At 45.3% G+C, this 14604-nt stretch overlaps 1 protein-coding gene across 2 annotated transcripts; it reads right to left on the reverse strand.

Moving 5' to 3' along the window:
• Positions 1–274: 274 nt before the first annotated feature.
• On the reverse strand, positions 275–11283 carry LOC115190621 (neurensin-1-like). 2 transcript variants are annotated; one of them, XM_029748797.1, is made up of 3 exons: positions 11186–11283; positions 2508–2718; positions 275–1371 (listed from the first exon to the last, which is right to left on the reverse strand). In XM_029748797.1, exons 2-3 carry the CDS (start codon positions 2691–2693, stop codon positions 973–975), a joined length of 585 nt encoding a protein of 194 aa, XP_029604657.1. In that variant the 5' UTR covers positions 2694–2718; positions 11186–11283; the 3' UTR covers positions 275–972. The 2 variants fall into 2 exon arrangements, with proteins under 2 accessions (XP_029604657.1, XP_029604656.1); XM_029748796.1 differs by lacking the exon at positions 11186–11283 and having other exon boundaries at positions 2508–2735.
• Positions 11284–14604: the final 3321 nt, after the last annotated feature.

The following is a 14604-nucleotide window of genomic DNA, read 5'->3' on the forward strand; positions in this document are numbered from 1 at the left end:
ACAGCGTTAGATGAAAGGAGCTGTGTGAAACCTCCTGCGGCCTTTATAACACAGCGTTACATGAAAGGAGCTGTGCGAAACCTCCTGCGGCCTTTATAACACAGCGTTACATGAAAGGAGCTGTGCGAAACCTCCTGCGGCCTTTATAACACAGCGTTACATGACTGCAGCCTTTATAACACAGTATTACATGAAAGGAGCTGTGTGAAACCTCCTGCAGCCTTTATAACACAGAGTTACATGAAAGGAGCTGTGTGAAACCTCCTGCGGCCTTTATAACACAGTATTACATGAAAGGAGCTGTGCGAAACCTCCTGCGGCCTTTATAACACAGCGTTACATGACTGCAGCCTTTATAACATAGTATTACATGAAAGGAGCTGTGTGAAACCTCCTGCGGCCTTTATAACACAGCGTTACATGAAAGGAGCTGTGCGAAACCTCCTGCGGCCTTTATAACACAGCGTTACATGACTGCAGCCTTTATAACATAGTATTACATGAAAGGAGCTGTGTGAAACCTCCTGCGGCCTTTATAACACAGCGTTACATGAAAGGAGCTGTGCGAAACCTCCTGCAGCCTTTATAACACAGCGTTACATGAAAGGAGCTGTGTGAAACCTCCTGCAGCCTTTATAACTCAACGTTACATGAAAGGAGCTGTGTGAAACCTCCTGCAGCCTTTATAACTCAACGTTACATGAAAGGAGCTGTGTGAAACCTCCTGCAGCCTTTATAACACAGCGTTACATGAAAGGAGCTGTGTGAAACCTCCTGCAGCCTTTATAACTCAACGTTACATGAAAGGAGCTGTGCGATTCCTCCTGCAGCCACTAGCGTAAGTGCTGGATACACAGGGTTTGTTTTTAAGGAGTAGTACTAAGATGCCGTAAGCTGACCTTTAGAAGGGTTAGGAACAAGGACACATGAACACCACTGATGATCTACCTCTCACTACTACATTGATAACTGTTATGTCTCTGAGTTGGGCTGGACACTTTGCACTTTAGACAGGGTGACAGGGATCTTACTCTCCCCAGGAGTAGGGGCTCTGGTGATGGGATGGACCGTATTCTGGATATCAACCAGCCTCTCCTTAAACTTCTGCTGCAGGTACAGCTCCTCCTTGGAGTAGGTCTTAGAGAAGGCGGAGAGGAGGAGACCTACGGCCATCAGGCTGCCACCCACGCAGAACAGCACGGCGCCCGTCAGCTTGCACACGTCCAGCGCTCGGTTGAAGAGCACAGCATGGCTGTCCACGAAGAGGAGCTCGTCCTCCCCGAACGCTTCCATCTTAGTCGGGGTGGTGTAGCCCACCAGTAGGACAATGAGGCCTGTCACCAGGATCAGAGTTCCTAACGCTAGACAGACCTAGGGGAGAGGGAGAGACAGGATCAGGGTACCTAACACTAGACAGACCTGGGGGAGAGGGAGACAGGATCAGGGTTCCTAACGCTAGACAGACCTGGGGGAGAGGGAGACAGGATCAGGGTTCCTAACACTAGACAGACCTGGGGGAGGGAGAGACAGGATCAGGGTTCCTAACGCTAGACAGACCTGGGGGAGGGAGAGACAGGATCAGGGTTCCTAACACTAGACAGACCTGGGGGAGGGAGAGACAGGATCAGGGTTCCTAACGCTAGACAGACCTGGGGGAGGGAGAGACAGGATCAGGGTTCCTAACACTAGACAGACCTGGGGGAGGGAGAGACAGGATCAGGGTTCCTAACGCTAGACAGACCTGGGGGAGGGAGAGACAGGATCAGGGTTCCTAACACTAGACAGACCTGGGGGAGAGAGAGACAGGATCAGGGTTCCTAACACTAGACAGACCTTAACAGGCAGATGTTTACAGTAACCTGGCCCAATACACTACCCAGACCATGTCAGGATGTTTACAGTAACCTGGCCCAATACACTACCCAGACCATGTCAGGATGTTTACAGTAACCTGGCTCAATACACTACCCAGACCATGTCAGGATGTTTACAGTAACCTGGCCCAATACACTACCCAGACCATGTCAGGATGTTTACAGCACCTTGGCCCAATACACTACCCAGACCATGTCAGGATGTTTACAGTAACCTGGCCCAATACACTACCCAGACCATGTCAGGATGTTTACAGTAACCTGGCTCAATACACTACCCAGACCATGTCAGGATGTTTACAGTAACCTGGCCCAATACACTACCCAGACCATGTCAGGATGTTTACAGTAACCTGGCCCAATACACTACCCAGACCATGTCAGGATGTTTACAGTAACCTGGCCCAATACACTACCCAGACCATGTCAGGATGTTTACAGTAACCTGGCCCAATACACAACCCAGACCATGTCAGGATGTTTACAGTAACCTGGCTCAATACACTACCCAGACCATGTCAGGATGTTTACAGTAACCTGGCCCAATACACTACTCAGACCAGACCATGTCAGGATGTTTACAGTAACCTTGGCCCAATACCCTCCCAATATCTCTTCTCTCATGTATCATACCTTCCAGAAGACAGAGCTCCACCGACTAGGCGATCTCTGAATCTGAAAATCTTCATCGCGTTCCCAGATGGAGGCAGTACACTCCTCGTAGAACTGGTGGAGGTATGATCTGACGCCATATCGCTGGTCGTGCTGCGTCTGTTCAGCGTAGTCTGACCCACAGATCTCAGCACAGGCTGAAGCCATCCTGACCCTTTCACCTCAGCTCTGTCTAGAGAGAGAGAGAGCACCACACTAACCTCACACACACCAGGTGCCACTGCCTGCACACACACACACACACACACACACACACACACACACACACACACACACACACACACACACACACACACACATACACACACATATAAACCGTTTTATTATGGGAGAGAGATAGAATGCTGAATGATCAGCCACAGTGTTGCTCCCATTTTGAATCACCCATCTGTCCCTATTCAGGATATTAGGTTCTGTTTCTGCCTGCTACCTTCTACCTGTTACCTGTTCAGGATATTAGGTTGTGTTTCCGCCTGCTACCTGCTACCTGTTACCTGTTCAGGATATTAGGTTGTGTTTCTGCCTGCTACCTGCTACCTGTTACCTGTTCAGGATATTAGGTTGTGTTTCTGCCTGCTACCTGTTACCTGTTCAGGATATTAGGTTGTGTTTCTGCCAGCTACCTGTTCAGGATATTAGGTTGTGTTTCTACCTGCTACCTGCTACCTGTTACCTGTTCAGGATATTAGGTTGTGTTTCTGTCTGCTACCTGTTCAGGATATTAGGTTGTGTTTCTGCCTGCTACCTGTTCAGGATATTAGGTTGTGTTGCTGCCTGCTACCTGTTATCTTCTACCTGTTCAGGATATTAGGTTGTGTTGCTGCCTGCTACCTGTTACCTGTTCAGGATATTAGGTTGTGTTGCTGCCTGCTACCTGTTCAGGATATTAGGTTGTGTTGCTGCCTGCTACCTGTTCAGGATATTAGGTTGTGTTTCTGTCTGCTACCTGTTACCTGTTCAGGATATTAGGTTCTGTTTCTGCCTGCTACCTGTTCAGGATATGATTATTATTATTTGACCATGCTGGTCATTTATGAACATTTGAACATCTTGGCCATGTGCTGTTATAATCTCCACCCAGCACAGCCAGAAGAGGACTGGCCACCCCTCATAGCCTGGTTCCTCTCTAGGTTTCTTCCTAGGTTTTGGCCTTTCTAGGGAGTTTTTCCTAGGGACTTTTTCCTAGCCACCGTGCTTCTTTCACATGCATTGCTTGCTGTTTGGGGTTTTAGGCTGGGTTTCTGTACAGCACTTTGAGATATCAGCTGATGTACGAAGGGCTATATAAATAAATTTGATTTGATTTGATTTGATATTAGGTTCTGTTTCTGCCTGCTACCTGTTCAGGATATTATGTTCTTTTTCTGCCTGCTACCTGCTACCTGTTATCTTCTACCTGTTCAGGATATTAGGTTGTTTCTGCCTGCTATCTGCTACCTGTTCAGGATATTAGGGTGTGTTTCTGCCTGCTACCTGTTACCTGTTACCTGTTACCTGTTCAGGATATTACGTTCTGTTTCTGCCTGCTACCTGCTGCCTGCTACCTGTTACCTGTTCAGGATATTAGATTCTGTTTCTGCCTGCTACCTGCTGCCTGCTACCTGTTACCTGTTCAGGATATTAGATTCTGTTTCTGCCTGCTACCTGCTACCTGCTGCCTGCTACCTGAAACCTGTTCAGGATATTAGATTCTGTTTCTGCCTGCTACCTGCTGCCTGCTACCTGTTACCTGTTCAGGATATTAGATTCTGTTTCTGCCTGCTACCCGCTACCTGCTGCCTGCTACCTGCTACCTGTTCAGGATATTAGGTTGTGTTTCTGCCTGCTACCTGTTCAGGATATTAGGTTCTGTTTCTGTATGCTACCTGCTACCTTCTACCCGTTACCTGTTCAGGATATTAGGTTGTGTTTCTGCCTGCTACCTGTTCAGGATATTAGGTTGTGTTTCTACCTGCTACCTGTTACCTGTTCAGCATATTAGGTTGTGTTGCTGCCTGCTACCTGTTCAGGATATTAGGTTGTGTTTCTGTCTGCTACCTGTTACCTGTTCAGGATATTAGGTTCTGTTTCTGCCTGCTACCTGTTCAGGATATTAGGTTGTGTTTCTGCCTGCTACTTTCTACCTGTTCAGGATATTAGGTTGTGTTTCTGCCTGCTACCTTCTACTTGTTACCTGTTCAGGATATTAGGTTGTGTTTCTGCCTGCTACCTGCTACCTGTTACCTGTTCAGGATATTAGGTTGTGTTTCTGCCTGCTACCTGTTCAGGATATTAGGTTGTGTTTCTGTCTGCTACCTGTTACCTGTTACCTGTTCAGGATATTAGGTTGTGTTTCTGTCTGCTACCTGTTACCTGTTCAGGATATTAGGTTGTGTTTCTGCCTGCTACCTGCTACCTGTTCAGGATATTAGGTTGTGTTTCTGTCTGCTACCTGCTACCTGTTACCTGTTCAGGATATTAGGTTGTGTTTCTGCCTGCTACCTGTTCAGGATATTAGGTTGTGTTGCTGCCTGCTACCTGCTCAGGATATTAGGTTCTGTTTCTGCCTGCTACCTGTTCAGGATATTAGGTTGTGTTGCTGCCTGCTACCTGTTCAGGATATTAGGTTCTGTTTCTGCCTGCTACCTGTTCAGGATATTAGGTTCTGTTTCTGCCTGCTACCTGTTCAGGATATTAGGTTCTGTTTCTGCCTTCTACCTGTTACCTGTTCAGGGTATTAGGGTGTGTTTCTGCCTGCTACCTGTTACATGTTACCTGTTACCTGTTCAGGATATTAGGTTCTGTTTCTGCCTTCTACCTGCTTCCTTCCACCTGTTACCTGTTCAGGATATTAGATTCTGTTTCTGCCTTCTACCTGCTTCCTTCCACCTGTTACCTGTTCAGGATATTAGATTCTGTTTCTGCCTGCTACCTGCTACCTGCTGCCTGGTATCTTCTACCTGCTACCTGTTCAGGATATTAGGTTGTGTTTCTGCCTGCTACCTGTTCAGGATATTAGGTTGTGTTTCTGTCTGCTACCTGTTCAGGATATTAGGTTCTGTTTCTGCCTGCTACCTTCTACCTGTTACCTGTTCAGGATATTAGGTTGTGTTTCTGCCTGCTACCTGTTCAGGATATTAGGTTGTGTTGCTGCCTGCTACCTGTTCAGGATATTAGGTTCTGTTTCTGCCTGCTACCTGTTCAGGATATTAGGTTGTGTTGCTGCCTTCTACCTGTTCATGATATTAGGTTCTGTTTCTGCCTGCTACCTGTTCAGGATATTAGGTTCTGTTTCTGCCTGCTACCTGTTCAAGATATTAGGTCTGTTTCTGCCTGCTACCTGTTCAGGATATTAGGTTCTGTTTCTGCCTGCTACCTGTTACCTGTTCAGGATATTAGGGTGTGTTTCTGCCTGCTACCTGTTACCTGTTACCTGTTACCTGTTCAGGATATTAGGTTCTGTTTCTGCCTTCTACCTGCTGCCTGCTACCTGTTACCTGTTCAGGATATTAGATTCTGTTTCTGCCTGTTACCTGCTACCTGCTGCCTGGTACCTGCTACCTGCTACCTGTTCAGGATATTAGGTTGTGTTTCTGCCTGCTACCTGCTACCTGTTACCTGTTCAGGATATTAGGTTGTGTTTCTGTCTGCTACCTGTTCAGGATATTAGGTTGTGTTTCTGTCTGCTACCTGTTACCTGTTACCTGTTCAGGATATTAGGTTGTGTTTCTGTCTGCTACCTGTTACCTGTTCAGGATATTAGGTTGTGTTTCTGCCTGCTACCTGTTACCTGTTCAGGATATTAGGTTGTGTTTCTGTCTGCTACCTGCTACCTGTTACCTGTTCAGGATATTAGGTTCTGTTTCTGCCTGCTACCTGTTCAGGATATTAGGTTGTGTTGCTGCCTGCTACCTGTTCAGGATATTAGGTTCTGTTTCTGCCTTCTACCTGTTCAGGATATTAGGTTGTGTTGCTGCCTGCTACCTGTTCAGGATATTAGGTTCTGTTTCTGCCTGCTACCTGTTCAGGATATTAGGTTCTGTTTCTGCCTGCTACCTGTTCAAGATATTAGGTCTGTTTCTGCCTGCTACCTGTTCAGGATATTAGGTTCTGTTTCTGCCTGCTACCTGTTACCTGTTCAGGATATTAGGGTGTGTTTCTGCCTTCTACCTGTTACCTGTTACCTGTTCAGGATATTAGGTTCTGTTTCTGCCTTCTACCTGCTGCCTGCTACCTGTTACCTGTTCAGGATATTAGATTCTGTTTCTGCCTGCTACCTGCTGCCTGTTACCTGTTCAGGATATTAGATTCTGTTTCTGCCTGCTACCTGCTACCTGCTGCCTGGTACCTGCTACCTGCTACCTGTTCAGGATATTAGGTTGTGTTTCTGCCTGCTACCTGTTCAGGATATTAGGTTGTGTTTCTGTCTGCTACCTGTTCAGGATATTAGGTTCTGTTTCTGCCTGCTACCTTCTACCTGTTACCTGTTCAGGATATTAGGTTGTGTTTCTGCCTGCTACCTGTTACCTGTTACCTGTTCAGGATATTAGGGTGTGTTTCTACCTGTTACCTGTTACCTGTTCAGGATATTAGGGTGTGTTTCTACCTGTTACCTGTTACCTGTTCAGGATATTAGGGTGTGTTTCTACCTGCTACCTGTTACCTGTTCAGGATATTAGGTTGTGTTTCTACCTGTTACCTGTTCAGGATATTAGGGTGTGTTTCTGCCTGCTACCTGTTACCTGTTCAGGATATTAGGGTGTGTTTCTACCTGTTACCTGTTACCTGTTCAGGATATTAGGGTGTGTTTCTACCTGCTACCTGTTACCTGTTCAGGATATTAGGTTGTGTTTCTACCTGTTACCTGTTCAGGATATTAGGGTGTGTTTCTGCCTGCTACCTGTTACCTGTTACCTGTTCAGGATATTAGGGTGTGTTTCTACCTGTTACCTGCTACCTGTTCAGGATATTAGGGTGTGTTTCTGCCTCCTGAATAGTAATGTTCAAGCTGCTGCTGATGTAGAAACAACAACATGCAGGATAAACAAATCCACATCAGCTCAGTCCAGGGTGTATAACCATTGTTTTTATATATATATTTTATATTGTAAACTTTATTTAACTAGGCAAGTCAGTTAAGAACAAATTCTTATTTACAATGATGTCGTACCCCAGCCAAAGCCGGACGACACTGGTCCAATTGTGCTCCCACCCAATGGGACTCCCAATCACGGACTGGTTTCTATCACATTGTGGTTCCATGGGACATAAGGACTGGTTTCTATCACATTGTGGTTAATGGGACATAAGGGCAGGTTTCTATCACATTGTGGTTCCATGGGACATAAGGGCTGGTTTCTATCACATTGTGGTTCCATGGGACATAAGGGCAGGTTTCTATCACATTGTGGTTAATGGGACATAAGGGCTGGTTTCTATCACATCGTGGTAAATGGGACATAAGGGCAGGTTTCTATCACATTGTGGTTCCATGGGACATAAGGGCAGGTTTCTATCACATCGTGGTTACATGGGACATAAGGGCTACCTGTTACCTTCTACCTGCTATCCATTTTACCTGCTACCTATTACCTGCTGCCTATTACCTGCTACCTACTGCCAATTAGCTGCTGCCTGTTACCTGCTGCCTGCTGCCTATTACCTGCTGCCTGATACCTGCTACCTGTTTTACCTGCTGCCTATTACCTGCTACCCATAACCTGCTGCCTGCTGCCTGCTGCCTATTACCTGCTGCCTGTTTTACCTTCTGCCTGCTGCCTGCTACCTGCTGCCTATTACCTTCTACCTGATGCCTGCTACCTGCTGCCTGCTACCTTCTACCTGCTGCCTATTACCATCTACCTGCTGCCTATTACCTTCTACCTGATGCATGCTACCTTCTACCTGCTGCCTATTACCATCTACCTGCTGCCTATTTCCTGCTGCCTGCTACCTGCTGCCTATTACCTGCTGCCTATTACCTTCTACCTGCTGCCTGCTGCCAATCACCTGCTGCCAAATGCCTGCTACCTGCTGCCTGCTACCTGCTGCCTATTACCTGCTGCCTATTACCTGCTGCCTATTACCTGTTTTACCTTCTACCTGCTGCCTATTACCTGCTGCCTATTACCTGTTTTACCTTCTACCTGCTGCCTGCTGCCTATTACCTGGTGCCTATTACCTGCTGCCTGCTATCTACTACCTGTTTTACCTGTTCCTATTACCTGCTGCCTGCTGCCTATTACCTGCTGCATATTACCTGCTGCCTATTACCTGTTTTACCTTCTACCTGCTGCCTGCTGCCTATTACCTGCTGCCTATTACCTGCTGCCTATTACCCGTTTTACCTTCTACCTGCTGCCTATTACCTGCTGCCTGCTACCTGTTTTACATTCTACCTGCTGCCTATTAACTGCTACCTCCTGTCTTCTACCTGCTGCCTGCTACCTTCTACCTGCTGCCTATTACCTGCTACCTGCTGCCTATTACCTGCTGCTTGCTACCTACTACCTTCTACCTGCTGCCTATTACCTGCTACCTTCTGCCTGCTGCCTTCTACCTGCTGCCTATTACCTTCTAACTGCTGCCTATTACCTGCTGCCTATTACCTGCTGCCTATTAGCTGCTGCCTGCTACCTACTACCTGTTTTACCTGTTCCTATTACCTGCTGCCTGCTGCCTATTACCTGCTGCCTATTACCTGCTGCCTATTACCTGTTTTACCTTCTACCTGCTGCCTATTACCTGCTGCCTATTACCTGCTACGTCCTGCCTGCTACCTGCTGCCTGCTGCCTATTACCTGCTGCCAATTACCTGCTGCCTGCTGCCTGCAACCTGCTGCCCGCTACCTGCAACCTGCTGCCTGCTACCTGCTGCCTGATGCCTGCTGCCTGATGCATGCTACCTGCTGCCTACTACCTGCTGCCTGCTACCGGCTACCTGCTGCCTGATGCCTGCTACCTGCTGCCTGCTGCCTGATGCCTACTACCTGCTACCTGCTGCCTGCTACCTGCTGCCTGCTGCCTGCAACCTGCTGCCTGCTACCGGCTGCCTGATGCCTACTACCTGCTGCCTGCTACCGTCTACCTGCTGCCTGCTACCTGCTACCTGCTGCCTGCTACCAGCTACCTGCAACCTGCTGCCTTCTACCTGCTGCCTACTACCTGCTGCCTGCAACCTGCTACGCTACCTGCTGGATTTGATGTAGACTATCTGAATTAATAACAGTTCTGTTGTCTAAATGTAGTCAGTGTGGAATGATGTAGTTGTATTTTTTGTATTTTGTATATGATGTGTATGCAGGGCTTTTCTGTGAAAGAGACCTTGGTCTTTAAAATAAAGGTCAAATAAAATCGAATGTGCTTATGGCAAAATAATGACTAAATATTCAACATTTAGTATTATGAAAAATGCTAATAATGAGATATGCAATATGTATAGTTTGTGTACTCCTTGACAATCTCTATCATACATAATAAATACGTCTCTGAAGAGCCCACAGCGTCATCTGTTCCAATCCAATGCTTTGATGGGTAATATTCCATGTAAACACAAACCCAGTTGTCAAGTAAACAAACACAACAGATACGACAACGTAGCCGATATAATAACCTCTGTCGTACCGATTATAAGGTCATGTGGATGCCAGTGGTTCAATACACCTGATCTTGTTTTGATCATGTTCTCTCACCGATTGGAACCTAACCCCATTCTAAAATCTCAAATAATTAACATTTAAACCGAGACACGAAGGAAACAAGTGCTATTTGCCGGCGGTGAACACGTATTGTAAACCGGCAAAATGCGACCTTCTTTTATAACTCAATGACTGCGACTACAGAGCTAGAGAGAGAGAGAGAGAGACAGAGAGAGAGAGAGAGAGAGAGAGAGAGAGAGAGAGAGAGAGAGAGAGAGAGAGAGAGACAGAGACAGAGAGAGAGAGAGAGAGAGAGAGAAAGAGAGAGAGAAAGAGAGAGACAGAGAGAGAGCGAGAGAGAGAGACAGAGAGAGAGAGAGAGAGAGAGAGAGAGACAGAGAGAGAGAGAGGAGAGAGAGAGAGAGAGAGAGAGAGAGAGAGAGAGAGAGAGCGAGAGCTATCGCTGTCCATGGTGCTGAATGTGAATCCGCTCTACCCAAGGACGTAAGGCATGACGCCATACTGCTCTGACACACACGTCCTTCCTTCGTCTTGCTTTCTCAGTCCCCTTGAGACATCTTTTATCTAAGATAATAGCATCCAACCATGTCATCGATTAGGCTACAAGCTGTTATCGTCAAAGTAAACGGATTTGCTTTGGATTTCCACGCCACACCAGGCGCATGCTATAGGCTAAATAAAGTTGAGATTGGGAAGTCAACTGTCTATTTACAAAACTACAAACACTATTGATCTGAGTCTGACAACACGTCTTCTGTCTAGTTCTTTCAAAAATAAATACAAAACTCGACAGTTAATCCGACCCTAAACGTTGACACAGTAGATCAAGACATTTTCTCATTTTAAATGTCACTTCCAGATGTTGAAATGCCATACAACGAATCATATTTCCACCACTATTATGTAACCCACATCAGATAGCTTATTACAGTCGTTTCCACTATAAACCCGTTAAAAAAACCGTTAAAGCAATAACCGAACGCATAGAAGGCTGAAATGTACCTGTCATAACCGGCTTGAGGAGGGATCACTCGCGGCTGTTCCTTCACTCAGGTCCCATCACTCTAGATTCTTCGCTCCGACAGTCTCCCTATCGACGATTCAGACTCACGCTAGCTTCTGCGCAGGCGTCAGATCCATGTCTCGTCGACATGCTCAATAGAGGAAGTAGAATGGCGTCATTTTGTAGGCAATAACTCCGTCATGGTTCGTTGGACAAGATCTATGGGAAATACGTTTTTTTTTTTTAGATAAACGCTGAAACTAAGGTATGTGGTAAACACAGGCTTAGGAGATCTAATATGTTTTGTTCTATGAGATAGTTTTCGTCAGTTTTCATCACTTTTTGTGAATTTTGAACCATTTATGTAATACAAAAAACAACATATAAAGCACATACAGGCTTCATAATTCATAAAGGTCATGTTAGGTGACTGATATTACCTTTCATTTATAAGATATCCTAAGCCTGTCTTAACCTCAGACCTAATTTTCGCCCAAAACCCTATTCTTTCCCCATTAATTTCTCTAGAGGTAACTCATTTCTGGGTTTTAGGACTACAACCTGGTGAGCCCTGTGGCAGATAGAGGTGTGGCGGTGTGATGGTTGCGACTGGAGGTAGTCTGGGTACATAATTCTGATGTTTGGAGCAGTTGTCAGGAAGTGATAACCTGAAGACCTAAAGCCTTATCCTGACTGTGATAACCTGAAGACCTAAAGCCTTATCCTGACTGTATATAACCTGAAGACCTAAAGCCTTATCCTGACTGGGATAACCTGAAGACCTAAAGCCTTATCCTGACTGGGATAACCTGAAGACCTAAAGCCTTATCCTGACTGTGATAACCTGAAGACCTAAAGCCTTATCCTGACTGTATATAACCTGAAGACCTAAAGCCTTATCCTGACTGGGATAACCTGAAGACCTAAAGCCTGACTGTGATAACCTGAAGACCTAAAGCCTTATCCTGACTGTGATAACCTGAAGACCTAAAGCCTTATCCTGACTGTATATAACCTGAAGACCTAAAGCCTTATCCTGACTGTGATAACCTGAAGACCTAAAGCCTTATCCTGACTGTATATAACCTGAAGACCTAAAGCCTTATCCTGACTGTGATAACCTGAAGACCTAAAGCCTTATCCTGACTGTATATAACCTGAAGACCTAAAGCCTTATCCTGACTGGGATAACCTGAAGACCTAAAGCCTTATCCTGACTGTGATAACCTGAAGACCTAAAGCCTTATCCTGACTGTATATAACCTGAAGACCTAAAGCCTTATCCTGACTGTATATAACCTGAAGACCTGACTGTATATAACCTGAAGACCTAAAGCCTTATCCTGACTGTATATAACCTGAAGACCTAAAGCCTTATCCTGACTGTGATAACCTGAAGACCTAAAGCCTTGGTATTGGCTTGCATTGCTAACACAAATCTTCAGGTCTCAGACAAGGTTATCGTTCACTGAACGACGTCCATTACAAATGCACTGCGCTCTGAAATGATTGACAGCCTTGATACAGATCAGCAATAATGACTGAGCTACAGTATATTGTATGCTCCAATAATGTGGTGAATTATATTATTTTATACTAATACAATTGCTCGGAGAAATTGATTTTGTTTATAAAGTAATATATTTTTTCCCCAAAAGGTAGAGGTCAAAATGATTGTTCCCGCTAAAGATTCTTATAAATAAAGTGGCCAAAAGTTTAGTATTTGGTCCCATACTACTGACATGCAATGACAACATGGTGACTTTCCAAACTGGTTGGATGTATTTACAGTTCGTTTTGGTTGTGTTTCACATTGTTTTGAGCCTAATAGAAATGAATGATACAAAATAAGTCCACCTACATAAAATATGCCTGTATGGCTCTACAGTAATGTCCACCTACATTAATAAATATACCTGTATGGCTCTATGGTAATGACCACCTACATTAAATATACCTGTATGGCTCTATGGTAATGACCACCTACATTAAATATACCTGTATGGCTCTATGGTAATGACCACCTACATTAAATATACCTGTATGGCTCTATGGTAATGACCACCTACATTAAATATACCTGTATGGCTCTACAGTAATGACCACCTACATTAAATATACCTGTATGGCTCTACAGTAATAATAAGTAGATGGTACAACCAGCCCTGACTGGATGTGTGTTTCCATAGGAACTAGGGATGTAATAGTGCCAATCCTCCCCAATGAGATAAGCAGGCTGATATCAACAGTTAAATGAGGCCCAGAAACAGGACAGAACAAGCTGTGAGATCCCCTTTGCAACACCTCTCTGTTTTTGGACAAGATCTCGGACATGTTTCTAGTAATGATGTAAGAAAAATACATCTCCCATAAAGGAGAATGGACTGGAATTAAACCACTGATGAGGGTAGGATTTTACACACAACAACCTTTCCTCACGTTCTACAAAGTTGAAATCTTCCAATGATTCTAGAACCAATCCCCCTGAATTGAATTCCCGTCAGCTTATTTATAGCTCCATTTTTAAAACTTTTACTAGGAAAGTCAGTTAAGAACATATTATTATTTACAATGACGGCCTAGCAACAGTGGGTTAACTGCCTTGTCCAGGGGCAGAACGACTTTTACCTTGTCAGCTCAGGGATTCGATCAAACAACCTTTCGGTTACTAGCCCAACGCTCTCACCGTGTGAGGGCGGACCAGGCTGTCTTAGATCTGAAGTGACTCATCTGTGTGAGTCACACTGCATCTTGGTACATGGAACACTTCCAGCTTCTGTTATTAACATGTAACACTGAAGAACTCTGCTGCCAGGAAGGAAACACATTTACGTAGCATGTGAAGCCAGCATTTAGACGTTAGTCACTGGTTCACTTTCTCTCTTTCTACTGGAGGAAACAGATGAGGGAGAGAGAGAGGGAGTAGAACACTGCCACAACACCCAAACAGGATTCCTTTTACAAACACCTAATCAATAAATCAATCAATTACTATAATGAATCAACCTGTCTAGCAATATGTGACCAGATTCCACTACGCATCAAATCAATTTATAAATGTCCATATTGTGCTTCTGATTCTGCTTTCTCTGGCCAATGATGGAAGGCCTACCTTCAGTAATAAAACACTAAGTCCACAACAGAACCACAACAGAACCACAACAGGACCACAACAGGACCACAACAGAACCACAACAGGACCACAACAGGTCCACAACAGGACCACAACAGAACCACAACAGAACCACAACAGGTCCACAACAGGACCACAACAGGTCCACAACAGAACCACAACAGGTCCACTGTATGTTGGACCACAACAGGACCACTGTATGTTGGACCACAACAGGTCCACAACAGGTCCACAACAGAACCACAACAGGTCCACAACAGGACCACAACAGGTCCACTGTATGTT

This window comes from Salmo trutta, unplaced genomic scaffold, assembly GCF_901001165.1.
Source record: "Salmo trutta unplaced genomic scaffold, fSalTru1.1, whole genome shotgun sequence".
Classification (NCBI taxonomy): Eukaryota; Metazoa; Chordata; class Actinopteri; order Salmoniformes; family Salmonidae; genus Salmo; species Salmo trutta.

Excerpts from the sequence above, each read along its gene's own strand:
- LOC115190621 (XM_029748797.1), bottom strand. The coding sequence starts at position 2,693 with ATGGCTTCAGCCTGTGCTGAGATCTGTGGGTCAGACTACGCTGAACAG. Across the intron at positions 1,372-2,507 it reads GGAGCTCTGTCTTCTGGAAG|GTCTGTCTAGCGTTAGGAAC; the intron begins GTATGATACATG and ends CCTCTCCCCTAG.